The 24,397-nt window shown below is 46.8% G+C and overlaps 1 protein-coding gene across 1 annotated transcript in view; it reads left to right on the forward strand.

Moving 5' to 3' along the window:
* The window catches only part of LOC102170007 (kinesin-like protein KIF6), an 87,810-nt gene that overhangs the window by 29,870 nt on the left and 33,543 nt on the right, over nucleotides 1-24,397 (forward strand). Inside the window, exon 3 of the mRNA XM_018038661.1 lies at nucleotides 22,222-22,272. Coding sequence (XP_017894150.1) covers nucleotides 22,222-22,272 — 51 coding nt within the window. The remainder of the gene's footprint in view (nucleotides 1-22,221; nucleotides 22,273-24,397) is intronic.

Below are 24,397 nucleotides of genomic sequence, written 5' to 3' on the forward strand. Positions count from 1 at the left end.
TCTTTCCAACTCAAGGAACAAACCCACGTCTGCTGCTTCTTCTACAATGCAGTCAGATTCTTTACCAATGAGCCTCCAGGGAAGTCTGGCATAGTCAACAGGACACAACCTAATTGCATCCAACCTAATTCCACTCATATGATATTCTGAAAAGGGTGAAAGTGTGGTGATAATGAGCAGGGGTGGAGGAGAGCATGAATCCCGTAGGGCAAGATGAGGGAGTTTTGTGAAGTCATAGAACTTTTGGGAATCCTGATTGTGATGGTGGTTACACAAATCTGTGTATATGTTAAATCTCATAGAATTGCTCATGCGTGTTCACACGCACACAGCCAAGTCAATTTTATCATATGCTGATTTAATAAAATTTCAAATGGAACAGGATGGAATAAAGATGGAAGGGAATATTAAACAACATATCTCAGCTATGATTTTGAAATGAATCTTATGTAGAGGACAGAAATTTTATTTTAAATTTCTCTAGGAAGGGTGCTTTAGGCAATTGTGTATGGGTTAAGAGTACAAATTTGGTCAGTTATCTCAGGCTGAACACAGTAGGAGTCTTTACCACAGTTTTTCTACAGTTTGGGCAGGGCTAGCAAGAGGGAGAGAGTAGGAAAATTGAGGGCGTCTATGATCAGGAGAGGGGACGATAGAGGATGAGATGGCTGGATGGCATCACCAACTCGATGGACGTGAGTTTGAGTGAACTCCGGGAGTTGGTGATGGACAGGGATGCCTTGCATGCTGCAATTCATGGGGTCACAAAGAGTCGGACACAACTGAGCGACTGAACTGATGATCAGGAATATTGGTGGAAACTCTAGGTTTTGTGATTTGTTCATTTGGTGACTTTTGTGCATCAATAAAATCCAGGATTGTGTGGGGGACACACAGATCTCTAGGTGAGAGTCCCAGCTTCCGGATGCTTAAAAGCTGGTTGAGAAGACAAAGGTGACTCCTGCGGTCAGACCCTGTGGTTACTCTGTAGATCCCTGGATAAAACAAATAGTCAGGGCTTCTCAGCCAGGCTTTGTTGGTGGAGTAACAGGTCACCACAAATAAGTGTCCGTAAGAGATCTGATCAGAGATAATCATCTGTAATTCAGTTCGCCCTTCCATGGTCAACCCAGAAAATCTAGAGGTTTCTTAAATGCACCTCTGGAGACTTTCTGATTCCTGTCCCGCTTAAAGACATTTTGCTTATGCTTTTGTCTCTCTCCACGTAACAGTATTTCATCAAGCTCCCCGCAACCAGGAGTGTCTCTTCCTGACTTCCTAGTTTGCTGCCGGTCTCTGCCAGGCATGGCATAGAATGGGTAAAAGGAGAATGTGTTGTTCCTCTTGTCCTAGCTTCAGTCCTTGAAACAGCTGAAGTCCCTCGGGCTTCCACATAGTGTCCCCCACCACCAGGGTTGGTCAAAGTAGCATTCACCATCATAGCAACCTGTCAGCACCTTTCCACAGCGCCAAACGAAAGCTGATCTCCATGAAGAAGCTCCTCAAGGAGCTCCTGATATCAAAGCTTCATTTCCAAGGTGTCACCCCAGAGAGGGAAACTGAGGCAGTGAAAGAGAGAGAGTAGCTCACTCCAACATGCAGAATGTGAGCCAAGGTCCAGGAAATCTGCTTTCTATTAACACGTGGTCAGTAGAAAACTAGGGGCTGTTACACCAGAAAATAAACCTGAACCCCTCCCCTGCCTAGTACCAGGCAGACCTCTAAGAAATCAGGCAGCAGACTGGCCAGAACATTTCATTTCCTCTGCCTCTCTCTTTGCTGGCTTGGTTGCCAGAGAACTAGCTTTGTTTGTAAGAAACTGGATGACTGAGGGCAGTGGTAATCTCTTCCAGACCAGGAGGATGAGGAACAAGAAATAAAGGCGGGAGCAGAGGCTGTCAGAGCTCCACCTGTACCCTCGATGCATCCTGTGCGTTCACCTAGCTCGACCTCACCTCCCGGCACCTCCCAATCCCCCTGAGAGCCTTCTCCGACCATCCAAGCGATGCAAGTGGGGCAGGCGAGTGCCAGGGAATTGATGCCCCTCCCCCAGGGGCCCTCCCCAGTGACTGTTAGAAGTTGGTGTAGACACACTTATCTCCCCCACCCCCCTCACCCCCAGGAGGGACAGTTCAGAGAAATGTGTCCTGCTGACCCCCCAGGGGTCCCCAGTGGGACTGAGCTGTGCTTGCCTCCAGCGGAACTGGCTTGCTAGTACCCAGTTCACTGGCTACTTTATCAGTTTGTCCAGGGACAGCTTCCTAAACAAGTTGCTTATACTAGGGTCTGCTTCTGGAAGACACCTCCCTAAGACAGGGGTCTCCTTAACTCAAGCGGTTAAGGGAAGATAGAGAAAATTGGAAGTGGGGTGACACAGACTGGATCCGAGAGAATTCAAGTGAGTGGGGAAACCACAGACAGCCTCGGAGCCCTCGACAGCCTCCCAGCAGCCCACACGTCAGTTCTGGTAGCGTCACGCTGTTAGGAGTCAGGGCGGCTCTGTTTGCCCTTCAGAAACTTGGTGGTTCTTTTCCTGCTGTACATTCATGACACAAGTCGGTGATTTCCGAAGGTCCAGGTGAAAACCACCGATCCCACCAAACGCCCCCTCGTGGCTAAAATAACAGCCACGAACGGTCACTGACTTCAGTCAGCTGACACGTAATCCATGAAAACCAGGTTTCTGCATTTCTGCGGTTCAGAAAGTCATTACCTCAACTGTGTTGTCTCCAGCAGACCACAGCCTACGGCTCGGAGCAAAGTCCCCACCAGAAACCGCATGTCCCACATCTTCACTCTTCACCGGTACCCTGGGCTGTGAAGAGAAAAGATGGCAAATATTCATCCCCATGAAGAAGTCAGCTCTGTTGCCAACGACAGGCCAGCATCACACGGGAGCCCGAGTGAATTCAAACACTTCTCCCCACATCCCTGCTCCCTCTCCTTGTCACACGCCCACTCAGCTCCTGCAGAGCGAGAGCTGTTTCAAGTGGAGGCCTTTCGGGAGGAGGAACAATCCTCGGATTCCTCTCCTAATTCCTTGGCCGCTTCTTGGGCCTCCTGACGCTGACCAAATCTAGATCAGGTGTGTTTGCTTTGGACCCCACAAGGCCAGGCCCGCGTGGCCAGGATAAGAGCTGCCTGCAAAATATTAGCTTTTTGATATTTTTTAAGAAGAGTGAAAAAGAACCAATTTAACCAGATTTCGTTTCTTCAGCAGTTTGTGAGTTCAGATTGGCATCAGTAAGGAACATAATCGGCTGGGCCATGTTTGAGAGAAGGCCGTCCTTTCCCAGTGTGTACGGCTCCTCACCTCTGTCTGCCCCTGTAAGCCGCCATTCCCACCCCTGGCTTGGGCTGGTGGGGGCGGTTGGGGGGTGGGGAGCAGCCTTAGAGGAAACTTCTCCCCGGAGTCTCACATATCCCTGGCTAGCTGGCCTGTGACAGCCAAACAGCCTGCGCCTCTTCTTTATTTCCAAATCACCGTGGCCGGAGTCCCTGCTGGCTTCACTGCTGGAAATTCAGCTAGTCGTCTCAAAACAAGTCCCCACACTGTTCCTGTGAGGGTCTCCAGGCGCTGCCTCCTCAAGGCTCTGGAGCATGGGTCCAGGGCGCCTCCTCTGGCTTCATCTTCCTGCAGGGGCTGCCGTCTGCTGAGCCCACCACCCTCCATGTGGCCATCACCGGTGGCCACCGCTCCTGCTGCAGGGACCCTGCTCCGCTGGCTACCCTACAACATCACAGGCAGAATTCTACAAGAATTCACCATACGCTTGAGGCTAATGGAAATGCTGCCCGGAGAGTAGCTTTTCTAAATCCTACGTCTGGCTGTGAGACCCTGGAAAGTCCACACCCAGTGGCTCTGGAGCCTTGTTTACCAAGGCCGCCATATCCCCTGAGTCAGGTGTTCTGGGGAGCAACCTGCTTTAAACTCCAGGCCCAACCATGTCTTCCCATATTCACTGTCTCCAGGCCACTGGATCAGACCCTTGACAAATAGGTCGTAGCAGTTTGTTTTCCCAAACTGAGCTGTTGTCTTCTTTTTTTTTTTTTTATGGTTATTGAAGTCTAGTTGATTTACAACGTTGTATTAATTTGTTGTACAGCAAAGAGATCCCATTATACATATATGTATTCTTTTTCATATTCTTTTCCATTATGGTTTATCACAGGCTGTTGAACCTAGTTCCCTGTGCTACAGAGTAGGACCTTGGCATCTATCTATTCTATATTTAGCAGTTTGCATCTGCTAATCCTGAACTTCCAATACTTCACTTCCCCTTCCCCCTTCCCCGTGGCAATCACAAGTCTGTACTCTATGTCTTTGAATATTTTTCTATTTCATAGATCTGGTCACTTGTGTCCTGTTAGGTTGCTGCTAAGGTAATTGCAGTTTTGCATGGTTGAACTTTGCCTTTTGATATTGGAATACATTGTTAAATAAATGTGATTATGTTATATATCATTTTAATGTTCATTTCTCTATTTTTTGCTAATGACATTACTTGCTATTAATTTTATATTTATTTTAGGCTATAGAAATGATGTTAGGCAAAAAGCAAATTTCAGTGATTTTTTTTTTTAATTTGTGTTCAAAATGGGTCATAAAGCAGAAGAGACAACTTATAACATCAACAGCCCATTTGGCCCAAAAACTGCTGACGAATGTACAGTGCAATGCTGTTTCAAGAAGTTTTGCAAAGGAGACGAGAGCCTTGAAGATGAGAAGCATAGTGGCTGGCCATTGGAAGTTGACAATAACCAACTGAGAGAATCACTGAAGCTGATCCTCTTACAACTACATGAGAAGTTGCCTAAGCACTTAACGTTGATCATTCCATGGTCAACCCGTGGTGGATTCATGTCAATGTATGGCAAAACCAATACAGTATTGTAAAGTAAAATAAAGTAAAAATAAAAATTTAAAAATAATAATAATAAAAGCAACATAAAAGGTAAAAAAAAAAAAACTGTAAAGGTGAAGAAACTTGATAAGTGGATGCCTTATGAGCTGACCGCAAATCAAAAAGATCCTCATTTTGAAGTGTCATCTTCTCTTATTCTAAGCAACCACAATGAACCATTTCTCAATCAGATTGTGATGCATGATGAAAAGTGGATTTTATACAACTGACAACGACCAGCTCAGTGACTGGACCGAGAAGAAGCTCCGAACCATTTCCCAAAACCAAACTTGCACCCCAATATGTCATGGTTACTGTTTGGTGGTCTACTGCTGGTCTGATCCACTACAGTTTTCTGAATCCCGGTGCAACCATTACATCAGAGAAGTATGCTCAGCAAATTGATGAGATGCACCGAACTGCAACGCCTGCAGCCAGTATTGGTCAACATGATGGGCCCAATTCTCCACAGCTATGCCCGACTGCAAGTCACACAAGCAATGCTTCAAAAGTTGAAAGAATCGGGTTACGAAGTTTTGCTTCATCTGCCATATTTGCTTGACCTCTCACCAACTATCACTTCTTCAAGCATCTAGACAACTTTTTGCAGGGAAAAGACTTCCACAACCAGCAGGAAGGAGAAAATGCTTTCCAAGAGTTCACTGAATCCTGAAGCACGGATTTTTATACTGAACAAACAAGCTTATTTCTCGTTGGCAAAAATGTGTTGATTGTAATGGTTCCTATTTTGATTAATAAAGATGTGTTTGAGCCTAGTTACAATGACATAAAATTCACAGTCTGAAACCACCATTACTCTTGTACTAACCTAAATATTTTAGATTCCACATGAGTGATAACATATGGTATTTGTCTTTCTCTTTCTGACTTGCTTCACTTACTATGATAATTTCTAGATCCATCCATGTTGCTGCAAATGGTATTATTTCATTCTTTTTAATGGTTGGGTAATACTCCATTGTGTTTGTGTGTGTGTGTACATCACATCATCTTTATCCATTCATCTGTCAATGGACATTTAGATTGCTTTCATGTCTATTATAAGTTCACATGATTCTGTGAACATAACGATGCATGTATCTTTTCTAATTATAGTTTTGTCTGGGTATATGTCTAGGACTGGAATTGCTAAATCATATGGCAACTCTATTTTTAGTTTTTCGAGGAACTTACATACTATTTTCCATAGAGGGTGCACCAACTTATATTCCCAATAGTGTAGGAGGGTTACTTTTTGTCCACACTCTCTCCAGCATTTACTCTTTGTGGATTTTTGATGATAGCCATTCTGACTGGTGTGATGTGACACCTCACTGTAGTTTTGATTTACATTTCTCTAATAATTAGCAATGATGAGCATCTTTTCATGTGCCTATTGGCCATCTATATGTCTTATTTTGTTGTTGTTGTTCAGTGACTAAGTCATGTCCAATTCTTTGTGACCCCATGGACTGTAGCATGACAGGCTTCCCTGTCCTTCACTATCTCCCAGAGTTTGCTCGAATTTATGCCCATTGAGTCGGTGATTCTATCTAACCATCTCATCCTCTGCTGCCCTCTTCTTTTGCCTTCAATCTTTCCCAGCATCAGGGTCTTTTCACATCAGGGGGCCAAAGTATTGGAGCTTCAGCTTCAGCATTAGACCTTCCAATGAATATTCAGGGTTGATTTCCTTTAGGATTTACTGGTTTGATCTCCTTGCTGTCCAAGGGACTCTCAAGAGTCTTCTCCAGCATCACAATTTGAAAGCATCAGTTCTTCGATGTTCAGTCTCCTTTATGGTCCAGCTCTCATATCCATTCATGACTGGTAGGAAACCATAGTTTTGACTATACAGACCTTTGTCAGCAAAGTGATGTCTCTGCTTTTTAACATGCTATCTAGGTTTGCCATAGCTTTTCTTCCAAGGGGCAAGTGCCTTTTAATTTCATGGCTACAGTCACTATCTGCAGTGATTTTGGAGCCCAAGAAAAGAAAGTCTGTCACTGCTTCCACTTTTTCCCCTTCTATTTGCCATGAAGTGATGGGACCAGATGCCATGATCTTAGTTTCTGAATGTTAAGTTTTAAGCCAGCTTTTTCACTCTCCTCTTTCACTCTCATCAATAGGCTCTTTAGTTCCTCTTCACTTTCTGCCATTAGAGTGGTAATATCTGCGTATCTGAGGTCTTCTTTGGAGAAATATCTATTTTGGTCTTCTGCCCATTTTTCAATTGGTTTGGTTTTTTATTGTTGTTGTTATTGAGCTATATGAGCTATTTGTGTATTTTGGAAATTAAGTCCTTATGAGTCACATTTTTTGAAAATATGGAGGAGAGCCTGCATTCACCTACAAGTTGAGGACAAGATTATAGCCTGCATGTCCATCCTATGAGGGCTTCCCTGGTGGCTCAGCAGTGAAGAATCTGCCTGCAATGCAGGAACCACAGGAGATTCAGGTTCGATTCCCTGGGTGGGGAAGATCCCCTGCAGGAGGGCATAGCAACCCACTCCTGTATTCTTGCCTGGAGAATCCCATGGACAGAGGAGCCTGGTGGGCTACAGTCCATAGGGTTGCAAAGAGTCGAACTTGACTGAGGCTACTGAGCATGCATGCACATCCATCCTATGATGCTCTGTCCTCTTCTCCCACAGTGCTAGAGCAAGTGCTTAGACAAGTACACACACCCACATCACCTGTATTAGTCAAGGTTCTCCAGGAAACAGAACCAGTAGGATATGTGTGTGTAGACAGGTAGATAGAGGACTGCTCAGTGGCTCAGCCGTGTCTGACTCTTTGACCCCAGGGACTGTAGCCCACCAGGCTCCTCTGTCCATGGGATTCTCCTGGCAAGAGTACTGGAGTGGGTTGCCATGCCCTCCTCCAGGGGATCTTCCCAACCCAGGAATCAAATCTGTGTCTTCTGCACTGCAGATGGACTCTTTACCACTGAGCCACCAGGGAAGCCTGAAAGGAAAGTAGTTTCTACTGAATTGAGGATTCTCAACAGTTGCTGAGCCCTGAGATGCATGCTGTTGTGTGTCCTCATTTACTGAGTACAGCTGTTCATCTATCCCATCTACCAGGGACCTGTATATCCTGCGGTAGGAAAAGTCAGAATTAAGGACTGAGACTTTTTGTGAAAAACAGGACTCAGTTTGTGAGTAAACCCATGAAAGGTCCTGCAAATATTTTTATATTCATCAAAACAAAACACTAAAGCCAGGACACTAAAGAATCCATTTCCATCACAACATCTGATTCATCTTTTGTCTGTCACGATGGGTTCTGTGTGTTCAAGTTCCACTTACCATTCCTTATACACTGAAGAGAGTCGGGATCTCTCTCCCTTGAAGTTTCAGCATGCAGCCTGTAAATTATTTCTGTGTTTGTGTATGATGGCAGTCCCTTCTCTGTGTCTGCTTTCCTTCTCTCAGTGCTCACTGCCTTTCTGATGTTAGCATTTGGAGCTGCTGACTGCCCTGAGATGCAGCACCAAACCCCGGGGCCGTCAGCCCTACCTACACGTGTTCCAACCGCCACCCCACCCCTCGCCCTCCTGAAGAATGAAGAAGTGTAATTCTCAGGCTGGGGGACTGCCCCTGTCGGCTCCCTTTCTCTCTCCCAGAACTTCACCGCAAAGGCCTCCCTCCTGGTTCTGTGATCTGCTCTGCCTCCTTTATCTAGTCCTAACTTCCTGGATTCCACTTATCCCCCAAATGAGCAGTGGGACTGAAATCTGTGCAGAACTGGAGCCATGTACGTGAGAATGTCATGAAGTTCAAGTTCAGGGAGGGGAACAGTGTTCTTCCTGAAGAGCATCCTCTACAACATGGCTGGCAAGCTCTGCTGCTCTCCCAGCCTTCCCTCCCCTCACTGGGGATACTTAGCCACCACAGAAACCTCAGGAGAACGAGTTCTAGTGCTATTTTCTGGAAAATACAGCAAAATAAAAGCATGAAGGTAGGAATTATTTCAGGCTCTGAAAGCAAGGCCATTACCAGCACCATTTCAAGCAAGCTTATTAAAAAGTCGCTTACCTCCACTTACGGAGATCAATCATATTTGCCAATGCCAAGGAACGTGAAAGACTCCGTTACAATAGAAAGTGATGGTGAGCCTGAGGCTGAATAACTGATCCAGAGACAGAGGTTTAGTCCATGGGGTCCTACATTTGTAAAAATTTGGAGGTGAACTCAGCGACGGCGGAAGCCCTGAGTTGGGACTGTTGCAAGGACATTGCATCCACTGAGCCCAGGAAATGCGTTAATTTAGACTTTAGATGCCTTTCAATAAAGGATATAGGAGAAAATGCAGATGTGAACCTAATCAAAGCTTAAAACCAATTACAGTGGATTTGCTTTCCCCTGTCCTCTTCGTGGTTATTAGTTGGTTTTTTGTTTCTTTGAAGTCTTTACTGAATTGGTTGCAATATTGCTGCTGTTTGATGCTTTGATTTTCTTGGTCACGAGGCATGTGGGATCTTAGTTGCCCAACCCAGGATTGAACCCACAACCCCTGCATTGGAAGGTGAAGCCCTAGCCACTGGACACCAGAGAAGATCCAATATTACTTGTAATTCACCCCCCATAATAATTGCTGTCACTATTACCACCACCACCGCTACCTCATTTTGTGCCCCTTCAGTGTGCCAGGCACTGTGCTGGGTAGCTGATGTGTTTGTTATTCAGTCACTCAGTCATGTCTGACTCTGTGCGACCCCATGGACTGCAGCACACCAGGCTTCCCTGTCCTTCACCGTCTCCCAGAGCTTGCTCAAGTTCATGTCCATTGAGTCAGTGATGCCATCCGACCATCTCATCCTCTGTCATCCCCTTCTCCTCCTACGTTCAGTCTTTCCCAGCATCAGGGTCTTTTCCAAGGAGTCAGCTCTTCCCATCAAGTGACCAAAGTATTGAAGCTTCATTTTCAGCATCAGTCCTTCCAATGAATATCCAGGGTTGATTTCCTTTAGGATTGACTGATTTGATCTCTTTGTATATCTTGTCCAGTTCTTTCAGCAACCTCACCGCAGTGGTGTTACCACCTGATTTTAGTGGAGAAATTGAAGCTGAAAGGGATGAAGTGGCCCAAGATGATTCACTGGAAGTTACTGGCAGTCCCAGCCCACCTGCTCCCAAAACCCCTGTTCTTTCCATTCTTCTGGGCCCAGGGTCCTGCTGCGATTAGGCCAGTTTCCATCGTCCTCTTCCCGAGTGAGCCCTCACCACTACTGGGTGGTCTCAGAAGGCCACACTTTTCTGGCTTCTCACTTCCACCACGACTTCCCAGTCTTCCCATTGGCTCCTTCTCTTAGGCTCAGCCCCTCGTGGCTACCCTGGGTGATTCTCCTGAACTGTTCTCACAGATCCCAGCCCCTAGTAGGTGACTGCAGAGGCAGAGCCCAGGGGCCCTCATTACATGAGAAAGAAGCAATGGGTGTAATAGCACATTAAAAGTGACTTTTGAACCTGGAAGCTGAAACCACTTCCGTTTGATTTTATCTGTTATTTACAAACCCATTGACACGTTTCCCCTAATCTCCAACCTCTTCTGAAGGAGAACAATTCCCGCATCAAGAAGCACTCTTTGTAAGGCAGTTATGTCACACACCAGCTGGCAGTTTGACCGGCAGTGAGCCTTCACTGGGGCATATTTCTTTCCATTGACTATTTTTAAGCACTAGCTGGTTTAAAGTCAAGTGAATAGAACCAAGCTTTATCTTGGAGTGCAAGAGTTTATTATCTGTACCAAAGAGCAATGTGAAACTATCTTCATGTTAGTCTACCTAAAAGCTATGTACATTGCCAAATCAAACATCTTATTTTATATCCCTTAGGTGAACCCTGCCCTTTACCTCCCCAGTCAATGAGGGGTCCATACAAACTAGCCTCCCATGTGAGTGGGGGATGCTGGGAACAGGTGTAATAGCCCTATCCACCCCAGCCTGGAGCAGGGGAGTCTTGAATGCGCTCGGGCACCTCTGAGAGCATCCTGTGCTACGTTTGGGCTGCAGGGATGGAGGTCAGTAGCCGTGATGCAGGGGCCCTCCCCTCGCCCCAAATAGCATCCCTTGCAAACAGAGCCACATCTTCAAATGGAAAGAAAGCTTATGATCTTCATCTTCTCCAGGGCAGGTCTTAGAAGCTGGGTATATTCCTCCCTTGCTGAAATAAGGACTTCCAGGCATCTAAAGTAACATCTTTTGAATGGATGCCAACACAATCATGAAGCCCAGCTCCCTGAAAAGTTTAGTATTTAACAATTCATGCTGGTTACTCAGCGGAAAATTTTCCTTGTGCTTACCTAACCTACACATTTGTTTGAGCTTTTCAACAAATGCACTCATTTACTTAATTCTCTGAATATGTTCACGGAATATTATCACATACTGGAATAGTGATATCAATAAGCTCCTTGGCTTAATTAAGCATATACAATAGCCAAATGCCTAAGCCTCAGACAGAATGTGCTAATCTCATATAAATATTATGATTCCTTGGGTAGCCAGGATGAATAGCCCATAGGAAAGGAATCTGGTCTCTCAGACATAGTATAATTTGATCATTTTTTTAATAAATGAGAGTGTCTCACCAAATATGATCACCAGGTACTATCCTAGTGATAAGAAAGGAGCCCAGGTCTGGTGTTTTCATCCCAAGCTGAAATGCTTGTCAATTATGGGTCACGTCCTCCTCTACAAGGGAGGGCCAGGGTGATGGGGTGCCCTGGATAGAAGAAGACCCATAAGGGGAATTAAAGCAAATTACAATATGTTTTTCTTAAAATCACTGATAGTTTTTAGAATGAACTGCATTTTCTCTCTCTCTGTGACTTAATAATGTTACCAAATATGATCTTAAATGGAAGAAGCATCTTGAGATTCCGGAGGACTGAAATATCATTTTGGAATGAAAAGGCTCAAAATCACATGCCAAGTGTTAAACCATTTCTGGTCTCCCACCCTGTGCTCCATCCCTGGACCTTTGTGTCTAGGGAACCCAGGGAAGGACCCAACTTCTGCTCCGGGGGAGGGCTGCAGACTTCTCGGACGCCTTCCTCCAGCCCAGGCCAGTCGAAAAGCTCTCAGGCCATGCTCCTGCTCTGGGTTCCCCCCGACTCTCCGTCCTCCATCTTCCCCCCTTCTCAATCAGGTTCCTGAGCAATAACAGAGCCCTGTCTAATAAGCCGAAACAGTCCCTACGGCCCCCAACCTATCACGGCGGCTCAGGTCATGAATATTTTCAGTCCTCACATGTGCCAGGTCCCCAGAACAGTTTTCAGCAATCTACAGGAGCATCGCATCTGAGGCATGCCACGGTGGGTCTTTAAATTTTAACTTCTTTTGATAAACACACCCGGATACACTTGTACATAAACCATAAGGCATACTCACTTATTGATGTGTGATTTTGTTTTCATCTTGCTTGGCTGTTACTTTCTCACCCAGTTCATCCTCCACCCATTTCCACCCCCAGGTAACCCATCGGAAAGACTTTGTAGATTCCCATGCAGATCACCTCCACACTCACAAATGCATGTATATAGGTGCACGCCCCCTTGCACACACACACATGCACACACACATACACATGCACGATTATATACATATACATACATGAATGGGAGGTTCTTACTGTTTGACCAAACAGGGTTATTTATGCCTTTTTTCCCCCACTGTCTTCTTTGCTTGTTTTTTTTTTTTTCCTCCTTTCCTGCTGTGTTGAATTGTTAAAATTGCAGCCTTCCCTCTCTGCAGTGTTCTCCCTAGCCTTCTTTCTGATTCTCTATTATTTGGCTGCTATGGCACATATTTTTATTCTTCTAGAGTTAAAAAGTTACTGAAACAAAGTCTTCAGTTACAAATCCACCCTCCTCCACCCACAACTAGGACTATAGCTTGTTTCAACTCCCCTTTGGACATCCTCTCACCTTAGCTCCAACTTTCTTGCCGCTTAAAATTTTAGTTTTTACACACACACACGCAGGGTGTTTTTAGTAGCTACTAAATATTTTTGCTTAAATACCCTACTTTTTATGTACATCTTTATTTCTTTTATTTTCCATATTTGTCTGAGTTTCTTTTTCTTCTTGCTGATCATCATAATGAGGCTTTACAGTTGCCTTGTTGTTGATCAGTTGCTCAGTCGTGTCTGACTCTTTGAGACCCCATGGACTGCAGCACACCAGCCTTTTCTGTCCTTCACCATCTCCCAGAGCTTGCTCAAACTCAAGTCTATCGAGTCAGTGATGCCATCCAACTATCTCATCCGCTGTCATCATACATGACAAGAGGCCCTGAGGGAGGCATGGGGAGTATGCTGGGCTCTGGAGCTGCACGGGTTCCTGATGTCATTCCCATCCACCCCCGCCCCTCTCCCACCCCAGGACCTGGCTCTGGCCCCTGATTCAGCTTGCTGGGCTCTCAGATCTCATTGCTGTGTCTCAGTTCAGATCAGTTCAGCTGAGTCACTCAGTCATGTCTGACATTTTGCCACCCCATGGACTGCAGCACGCCAGGCTTCCCTGTCCATCACCAGCTCCCGGAGTTTACTCAAACTCATGTCCATTGAGTCAGTGATGCCATCCAAATATCTCATCATCTGCCGTCCCCTTCTCCTCCTACCTTCAATCTTTCCCAGCATCGGAGTCTTTTCCAATGAGTCAGTTCTTCGCATCAGTCAAAATATTGGAGCTTCAACTTCAGCATCAGTCCTTCCAATGAAGATTCAGGACTGATTTCCTTTAAGATTTACTGGTTTTATCTCCTTGCAGTCCAAGGGACTCTCAAGAGTCTTCTCCAACACCACAGTTCAAAAGCATCAGTTCTTCAGTGCTCAGCCTTCTTTATGGTCCAACTCTCACATCCATACATGACCACTGGAAAAACCAAAGCTTTGACTAGACAGACCTTTGGTGGCAAAGTAATGTCTCTGCTTTTCAATATGCTGTCTAGTTTGGTTATAGCTTTTCTTCCAAGGAGCAAGTATCTTTTAATTTCATGACTGCAGTCACTGTCTGCAGTGATTTTGGAACCCAAGGAAATAAAGTCTGTCACTATTTCCATTGTTTCCCCGCCTATGTGCCATGAACTACACCTGCATAGTTCTTTTTATGTGCCAGACAATCTTCCAAGCACTTAACATACGTGACCTAGTTGAGTCCTTTCAACAGATACTGTCATTATCTCTATTTGGCAGATAAGAAAACTGAGGCACACTGACATACCTCCTTACCCAAAGTTGCCCAGCAAATGACCTGGCTGGTCTGCAGATGAGGGAGCTTGGCTCCAGAGTCCATGCTCTCTTGTTTGGCTGCCTCTCAGTGAGTCCTGCTGGAGAGGGGTCTCTGTGCATAATGAAAGTTTAGTCCTCTTACGATGGAAAATTACTTTCTTGTGTCCTCACCTATGAATGATAGTTGGACTGTGTATAAAATTCAGGTTGACAATTATTTCCCTCCATTGTCTCCTGGGCCTCTGGCTGTCACTGAGGTGGGGGCTGTTGTCTGAGCAGTTCTCTGCAGGTTCCCTGGAGCCTGGTAATAGTGGGTCTTTTCCCCTGAAGTCCTGCAGTTGCACTATGATATGTGCAGGGGTAGATTTATTTTTATTTATCCTGCTCAATGCTCGGAGTGCACTGTCAACCCAAGGGCTTATGTTTTCCTTCAATTCTGGAAACATCTCAACTGCTATCTTTTCAAATATTGCTTCTTCACTATTGCCTCATTCCCTTCTCCTAGGACTCTTATCAGACTGATGATGATGCCTCTCAGTCACTTCTCTGTAACTCTTAACTGCTCTTGCCAGCTTTATTTCTTGCTTTCTGTGCTGTGTTTGGGATGGATTTTTCTATACTATCTTCCAGTTCACTAATTCACCCTTAAAATATGTCCAGTCTGGGGTTTAGTCCCTTATCCCTTCTATTATTTTTGTTTGTTTGTTTCAATGATTCTAGTTTTCTTTTCAAAATTTCTTTCCTACCCACTTGCTCTTATTTCATTTATATTAGCTCCTATTTGCTGCATGATTTCTTGTTCCTTTTAAAGAAAACTTACACCTGCGTTCAGCTCTTTGAGTATTCTCAACATGCTTATGTTGAAGTCTGTCTTGGGAGTGTAGACTAGAACAGTTGTGATGAAGAATAGTGTTAATTCAAAACACCAATCTGCTGAGACCCAGCAAAGGAGATTTCTCACAGACTTACAAGACTCCATGATGAAGGGCCATCACAGCGCTATTTCTGTTCACGGAAATGGGGGCAGTCTAGTTGTTCCAGCCTCCAGAAAGGGAAATAAAATTGGGGAGTCAGGGGTACTTACTATAAAATGTATGTACCAGCTACAAACTGAGAATTAGATGCACATATAGCAAAAGAGGTAGCTGCCAAAAACACAGTACTGATAAATAAGCAGGAAACAGAATGAGTGCTGTAGCACAGTGTTATTTCTCTAAGCTGAAAATTGCACAGAAAGCTTATAATGCCGATTGTACTATCACACACAACACAAAGATGCACGTCAAACAGATTAGTATGTGTGCCTGCTGGAGGAAGTGGAGAATAGGAATGGGGGTGGGGTGTAAGGCATGGGGATAAAAATGCACACACACACACACATACACACACACAGAGACATACACACGCATGCACACACACATAAACACACACACAGAGGAGGCTTTCTCCAGACTGATGAGGATGGCGTGCAGTAAATGGAAGAGTGAGACCAATTCAACCCTCTGTGCTTCTGTATCAATAAATGTCCTCTTCTGTCCAGAAAACTACTTTTTCATCTCTCACTAATTCATGTCCCAACTATTGATTTTGCTATCTTAGCATTAGGTTTATTCACATGTTTTGGCATTTGGGTGGACAGGTTCATTTTTCATGAAAACCACTTTCTTTCTTTCTCTTTCTCCCTGTCTCCTGTGCTCACCCCTCTCTGTCTGACAGCCCCTCCAGGCCCCCTGTCCAGAAGCAGCTCTAAGAAGGACAATCCAAAGCCACTGCTCCCAGCAGTACTGGGATGGGGCTGTGGCCAACCCAGTCAGAAAGTCAGTGGGCATCTCAGCTCAGCGAACAGAGACTGAGTTTGCCCTTTCTTCTATTTTGGGCCTGTGTGGGGCATGAACTCAGCACTGGGTGGCTCAGGAAGAACTGGTTTCCCTTGGTCCCCTTTCACTCATAGGCTGGGTGGCAGGGAGTCTCCCCTCCACTTGCAGCTTCAAACTGTGTCTTGCACAGCACACTCTTGGTCTTCTTCCTGCTTCTGGGCCAGAGTCCTGAGGCTGAAAGCTTAAGCTCTGCTTTCTACTGTGCATTTCTGTCCCACTTCTGGTCTTCAGAAATACGTCTTGTCACCTAACCCAGCAAAGCCTTCTCAATAGTCTTTTTTAATCTTACCCACCATTGCTGAGGTGGGAAGAGGTGATTCTTGACTCAATAGGTTGTCAAATTTCACAAACATGTTTAGATAAAGCCTGAAGAAATATTTATTAGCAAGGAGGAGATGAAGGTGCCTGATTTTAAGGCTTCAAATGATTTATGTACTCATTTATTGGAAATTCATCTAAGACTGTACACTTGCGTTATGCTAGGCCCATTCTTTTTACTAACAGCCTTACAAACCACTCAGGGAATACAACCTATGGTATTCACAGTCCTCTGTTTAGAACACAGAGAAACCAGCTTCCATGTCACAGTCAAAAGCAATGCTCCAAATTCAGAACCACTAACTAGACCTTCCCTTTCAAAGAGGCCCCTTGCGGTAAACATTCTGTGTTCTCCACTCTCCCCAGTCCTGCTACTGAAGTGTATTTTCATTTGATTTCTCTGGGCTATGATACAATAGTGGTGTAGTCAAATAGAAGAAGAGATTTCTACCTGGGTCCAAAGCCGTTCAGAATTACCTAGGACTCTAGCATTAGCCGTCCTCCCCCGTTCAACCCCTCCCTCAACCAATGTACACCTGGCCTTCTCCACTCTCTTACTCTAACAGGTCTCTTTGGCTGGAATGGCTTTCCCAACCCCCCCCCCCCAACCCCTTTGCTCTTTCTAGACCCCACTCAAATCTCACCTTTAGTAATGATGCCTCTCCCAACACCACTAGCCCACCTTTTCCTCCTCTCAACTTCCCTCTACCATTGACCGATGGTGGGCCCTTCAGGGTCTGTCACCTTATAAATAGAGTTTCCGTCCAATGTGTCTGAAAGTGCCTTGAGGCCTAAAGCTAGTGTCTTGTGTCACAGATGCTGGTTTGTTATCTTCTGATCCCATCCAAGAGTCTTGAGATACAAGAAAGCAGATATTATCACAGTTAGATTATTATTCCCTATTTTTCAAATGATGAAATTGAGGCTTAGAGATGTTAAGTAAGCTGCCATACTAGAAAGTAACAGAATTGGAATTTGAACTTGAATCAAAATCACTGCAGACATAAATTTAAAAGATGCTTGCTTCTTGGAATAAAAGCTATGACAAACCTAGACAGCGTATTAAAAAGTAGAGACATCACTTTGCCAACAAAGGTCCATATAGTCACAGCTATGGTTTTTCCAGTAGTCATCCAGTATGGATGTGAGAGTTGGACCATAAAAAAGAAAAAAAAGAAAAAACTGAGCACCAAAGAATGTATGTTTTTGAACTGTGGTGTTGGAGAAGACTCGGGAGTCCCTTGCACGTCAAGGAGACCCAACCAGTCAATCCTAAAGGAAATCAACCCTGAATATTCATTGAAAGGACTGATGTTGAAGGTCCAATAGTTTGGTCACCTGATGTGAAGAGCTAACTCATTGGAAAAGACCCTGATGCTGGGAAAGATTGAAGGCAGGAGGAGAAGGGGACAACAGAGGATGAGATGGTTCGATGGCATCACCGACTCGATGGACATCAGTTTGAGCAAACTCTGGGAGATGGTGAAGGACAGGGGAGCCTGGTGGGCTGTAGGGTTGCAAAGAATCAAACACGACTTAGTAGTAGTGTAGTGTTAGTTGCTCAGTCATGTCCGACTCTTTGCAACCCCGTGGACTGGAGCCTGCCAGGCTCCTCTGTCCATAGGATTCTCCAGGCAAAGATACTGGAGTGGATTGACATTCCCTTCTCCAGAAGATCTTCCCGACTCAGCGATCAAACCCAGGTCTCCTGCATTGCAGGCAGATTCTTTACCATCTGAGCTACAGGGAAGTCCTTAACAACTGAACAGTAACAACTCTTTACCCACACATTTGCAATCACTTTGTAGTATAATCAAAATGGCAAAGAGGTTTGCTTCATCCCAAGTCCAACTTCAACTGAGTGGTTATCACTGCCCAAAGTGTTGGATTGAAGAGCCAAAGTCAGGCTCAGCAGGAAGGCAAACCATCCACGACAGAGGAGCAAGGTCTGCTATGGGTTCAGCCTTTTCAAGAAAGAGCACGTGGGCCACCTGTTTGCCATCCACCACATCATACTAACTTTTCTGAGTTGGAATGGAGTCTTCTATTAGTCTAGTCTGTATGTTCCATAGCACTTAGAACATAGTGCTTAACACAGACTGAAGGAGCAATAAATAGGTATTGCTTGACTGTAACATCAACATCCTCAGTAAGGCCCTGCATGGTGGAAGCTGCACAGACAGCTTGCAACAACTATATTGGGGGAACGTAAGTGAAGGGCTCTGGTCTGGACCAGCTGAGCAGCTTTCACCTGGTACATGATTTCAAACTAATATGCATGCAAAACAGAGTATGAAGCTTCAGGAAAATTGTTTCACCCAGAAAACTGAGTATCAGGTTGAAAAATGAATTTTGCTTCTGCGTGATGGTTGTACCTCTCGTATGAGCTGCCGCTTGGTACAGACAGAGTGTATGCAGGAAGTGCACCGCCTCCACGCACCCTCCACGCAGCTGTTTCTAAGGTCCTGCATTTCTTCTGGAGCTCTGTGCACTCCTGAACCCCTTGCTGCCACCCCCACTCTGTCAGTTAATGAATCTGAAAGGGAGAGAAGGTGTTTCTAGCATGTACCGTTGTAAATTATCAGAGACCGAATTACTAACTACCACCATTCTCCTACAAGCAGAGCGCTCCTCCCCTCCGCGCCATCTCCTGCCTCGGGTTGGGAGTCCTCTGTTTCCGCTTCATCTCTTTCCATACCTCGGGACAGGGACGTGTCCAGGAACCCAGGCCAAAAGCAGCAGATTTGCCACCATGCTAATGACAGCGAGCTGCATGCAGAGTGATTTCTGCAATCCCCCTCAACTCCTCTTGCCAAGACCTGTGGAGCTGCAAGATCCAGCCAATTACAGAGACTGTTATCATCACATGAAGAATGGCTCTATTGGAAAATGCAATTAGATATCAGCCATGAAGCTATCTTTAGAAGCTTGTTGGCGAAGATCTCAAAAACAAAAATCACCCTGTGGCGGATTTGTAGATGTTAGCCAAATTGGCCCAAACTGAGAATCGCAAAACATGTTTTCAACCTACCTCTATCAATATGCGGCGTTCTGACTACCCACCTCGTGTCCCCTAGGTACAGCTCACCATTCAGGGAATGGGTGTCTGTGTTTGCAGAGTTTATAGAACTCTCAGTTCTGGTGGCAAAACCTCCCTCTCTATTTTCATGAGCACCATTTCCTAGCCTGGGACGGTGAGAATCTTTCACCCTATCATCCCAAAATAGCTTCCCCAGGGCTGGGGAATGGAGAAGGAAACGACAACCCACTCCAGTATTCTTGCCTGGGAAATCCCATGGACAAAGAGTCTGACACGGCTGAGTAACTAACCTGCCACCAGGCTTGGGGAAATGGTCCTGTGGAGGCACGTAGATGAGGAGGCACCTGGTCAGAAAGACGAGTTGTCAGGCTCCTCCAGTACTCATCCTTGGGCCAGGTTCCCACCTCCCCACTCCCTTCTAACACAGTCTCTACATTCTCATTACCCCCACTTGGAATTGGGGTGTGATGATTGCTTTGCCCAGTCCTTGGCTCCCTCTCTGTGCCTAGTCCTCTCCGGGGGGGACACTGGAAGTCGTGGCAGACTTGCACTGTGACACGCCAGGAGAAGGTGGTCTCCAAGGTGAAGCTGAGAGACCTGGGGATGTTTAACCTGGAGAGGACATGTCTAAGTGGAGAAACCATAGCATCCTCAGAGGTATGAAGGGGTCTCACTGACCATAAGAGATGATCCTTTTTCTATGCTGTTCCAGAGAACAGACCAAGTCCAAATGGGAAAATTACAAGGAGTCAGGCATCAACACCACGTCGGTAATTCCTTATGTGTGGTTTACCTGGTGGAACAGCCCAGGTACATGCAAGTGAGAGGTGAAATGACCATTTCATCCTGTAGAAGGGACACCTCAATTAGGTGGGGAAATTAAACTGCATGGCCTCTGCCATCCCTCTCAACCTTCATAGTCTAGGAATGCCCTAGAACTTTCAGGGAATGACCAGGTTTCCTGTGACCACTTCACTGGAAACTCAGTTCAGGCATAGCCTTTGACACACGTGCTGTGCTCAGTCGCTTCAGTAGGGTCTGACTCTTGGTGACACTAGGGACCGTAGCCCACCAAGCTCCTCCGTGGGATTCTCCCGGGAAGAACACTGGAGTGGGTTGCCGTGCCCTCCTCCAGGGGATCTTTCTGACCCCGGGATCCAACCGACATCTCTGAGTCTCCTGCATTTGCAGGCAGGCTCTTCACCACTAGCACCTGGGAAGCCACCTGAGACACAGAATGTACTTCATATGAGGAGAGGAGGCGGTGAAGTTCCCAGGCTCTCTCGGAATCCCCCAGTGACCTGGTCTCGTATCCCAAATGGGATAAGCAGTACAGACAGCACTGACATGCTAACAAGTGTGTGGAGCCCTGGGACGTAAACAAACTCCAGGGCGGCCGCTGCAGCCGGGCCTCAAGCACGGCATCACGGAGCTTCCGAGATGGGGGAAGCCAGGCGGTCATTCCGTCCCAGCTCCTTCCCCAGGCAGGAATTCTCCGTCCAGTTCTCCGTAGCTGCCCAGCTTCTGCTTGAGAGCCTTCAGGAGGGGACCCACTTCTTTGCCAGGAGGTTTAGTCCATTTTGAGACAACTTAATCCACATGGAGACAGTCCTCGTAAGCCATTTCTTCCCCATACTGAGCCCCAAATCTGCCTTCGTTCAACTTGACTTTTACCCTCGGCAGTAGGACAGAAATAAATCTGTTCCCTCGGCCATATAACAGTGTTTAGATTTTTAAAGACAGCCATTGTCTCCAGAACTCCAAATATTTTTTTTCCTGTCTAAACATCTCCAGTCACCTTAGCCATTTCTCACATGGTGTGGTTTTAGACCCCTCACCAGCCCAGTTACCGTCTTCTAAATATGTTCTCTTTTATGAATGTTCTCTACAAAAAGTAGCTTCTAGAACAAATAACCAACTGTATTCTGACCATTGCAGAGAACAGTGATGCTCTCACCTCCCTTGTTCCACTCACTGTGAAAAGTGAAAATGTTAGTCGCTCCGTCGTATCCGACTCTTTGGGGCCCCGTGGACTGTAGCCCACCAGAATCCTCTGTCCATGGAATTCTCCAGGCAAGAATACTGGAGAGGGTTGCCATTTCCTCCAGGGGATCTTCCTGACCCAGGGATAAAAAGAACCTGGGTCTCCTGCATTATAGATGGATTCTTTACCATCTAAGCCAGCAGGGAAGCCACCAGACCTGTATTAATGCAATATGGTATTAGATGTGTTTCCTACCAAATGACCAACTGTTGTGTTCAAATGAATGTTATCGTCAACTGAAACCACAGTATTTTTTATTTGACACAGTTTCTTTATAGCTTAAAAGAAAGAAGTGAATTTCAAGGGGGCCCTATAAAGTATTAGAAGATCAAATCCTGCCTCCCCCTGCATTAATAATGGACACACAGAACTATTTAAGAGACTATAGCCCCAGCAAAGATTATGAGGGACAGACTAAGATAACTGAACCCACAGATACTGACTCCAAAGGTGGCATGTGTGCTTATACTGATGTGCCAGGGGCCCAGTCTCTGCAGCCTCTTCTTCCAGACATCCAGGGCATGAAGGGCTCTTCTTGGAAGCTGTGCCCACCTTTTTAAAAACTTTGTCTGTTTTTCTGTGCCAGGTCTTATTTGCAGCGTGTGGGATCTAGTTTCCTAACCAGGGTTCGAAGCCAGGACCCCTGCACTGGTGGCAGATTCTCCAGGGAGGAGAGGTCCCTGTGCCCACTTTTGCCCTTCTCACCCTGCCTAAGGTTTTTAACACACCCCCTGCTTCCAAGGCCACCTCTTCCTCCAGCCCGCTGAGGACTCACCAGGGGTTTCCTTTGTGTCTTTGACAGGTCGCCTGAAGGAGGAAATCACCCAGCGGCACGTGCAGCAGGTGGCTCTAGGTGGGTAGAGTGGAGCCTGCAGGCGGACGGTGAAGGTAACACAGACTGAGCTGGTCTGGGGAACCCACGCCTAGCTGGACCTCTGGAAGGTCAGGGGCGGAGAGGACTGCTGTCAGGGAAGCCTCCTCTGGACGCCCCTCCTCTCTGGCGCCAGGCTCCCCCTCCGGTGTGCTTGCTTCCGGCGGTCAGCACCTGGCACCCAGCCTCCGAGCGGCTGCCTCATTCTCTGACCTTCTCTACCCCACATTCCAACCTGAACTCACCTTCTGTATCCCAGCTCCTCAGGGTCCTACTCAGAGCTTGACTAGCTAATCCCAGAAGGGACCGTTGGTGGTAAAAACAGCTCCCAGTGGCTGGACTCTCTCTGTGCACTGTTTTGTGGGCCCAAGAGTCCTGAGGCCAGTGCCTTTTCTGGATGAAGGTGACTCAGTGGCTTGCCCAGGGTCGCAGGCCAGCAACTGTTGGCGCTAGGACTTGAACCAGGTCTCTGAGTCCACCCTGGGCGCCCTTGGTCCCCATGCTATTTACTGCCCACAGCAATGATGGGCCCATAACACAGGCGCTTAATCAACAGAGTGATATTCTGAGAGGCCCTGGGCACCTTTTAGGCAGTGGGCATCCACTGAAAATGCCCCCTTGTGATACACAACCCAAGGAAGTCACCCAGGGAGAGCGTTCAGCTCCCTGGAAAGCTGGCGGAGCAGGGTTCTTGGGCAGGACCCCCGTGTCCTCATCGCCCAGCTGGGGATCAAGCCTTCTAGAGCTTTGATTAAAGCTATTCTTGTATCCCAAACAGGGGGGGTTCCCCTTGAGAATGTCTGAAATCACCTATAGCTGGAGAAACCTTGCACCCAGGGTCTCTGGGGGCTATGGAGCTGAGCTCCAGCATCATGAGGGTAATCCATTTGACTCCAGTAACTTGGATTAAGGGGGAGGTTGGTTGTTCAGTTTCGGTCATAACAATGATCATATCAAATAACTAGCGATTACATCAGAAACATAAAACAAGGAAGCCTAAGCCACACAGATAGGCCCAAGCTTTCTCCTGTTGGGCCTGGGACTGAAGGGTCAGGCGGACGTTCGGGGCCTGCTCTCCTCTTGCCAGAGGCCTGTGCAGGGGCTTGGCGCTGAGATTCTGTGCAGGGTCAACAGAGCGCCTTCCTCCAAATGCAGCCAGGGCTCCTGGGGTCCTCACTCCTAGGCTTGGGCGGGGCACAAGGGCCTCCACTGGAAGCTGTGTCGAGGTGCAGGTCACTGGATGGGGAGTTATCCCCGGGGCTGCCCCCTGCACCTCTTCTCCCATGTGCATCATGCTTGTTGAACCGAAACAATGATGTGGGAAATACCACTCAAACCATTCCCAGGGCAGTTTTGCTCTGCGGCCTGGGGAGCCGTTTCCGTGGCCTTCAGGGCAGGACGTGCTCCAGGCTGTCTGCCCCCCAGTCCCGACCCTGCCACGTGTCTTCAACAGCAGGCTCCTCCTTACTCCTCCGCTCACCTCTCCGGAGCCTTCTTCCAAAGTATGGCCGGTGTCAGGTTCAGCAGGGCCCAGCTTCGCCGGAAGGAATCAGCAAATCTCCAACGAAAACCACTGCGGCTGAGTCTCATTAAGAGCATTTGAAATGCCTATTTATCTGAAAAGCCGACTATCCCAATTAAAGAGGAGGTGGTACCATCTCCAGCTGCCATCTTGAGATCAAATGCCGCGCTGCTGTCCAGGCGCCTTGGGAGCTTGTCTGACGGGTCTGTGGACCCTCCGGTGCGCTGTGTCCCAGGGGACCCCAGTTCAGAAACTTCCCCTTGAGAGAAAGTCTCGACGCAGCAGGTCGCTTGCAGGGCCATTTCTTGCCTTAACCCTCGCCTTCAGACTAGCGAAGGGGCTGAGGGCCAGGACCCACAGCTTCTGTAAGACCACAGACAACTCCCTCACTGTATTTGGCTTCCTGATGCTCTGTAGTTCGGGCTTCGGTGGAGCGATGAGGAGGTGACTACGCCCGCTCTCGCCCTTCCACCCCTGTGGGTTTGTTCGTATGGCAGTCCCTTCCCTGTCCTGTTTGTCTGCTTCCTCTCCTCTCTGCTTTCACTCCATTTCTGATATTCCCTTTGGTAGCATTTCTTTCTTTGG

The sequence above is a fragment of the Capra hircus genome, chromosome 23 (assembly GCF_001704415.2).
Source record: "Capra hircus breed San Clemente chromosome 23, ASM170441v1, whole genome shotgun sequence".
NCBI lineage: Eukaryota > Metazoa > Chordata > Mammalia > Artiodactyla > Bovidae > Capra > Capra hircus.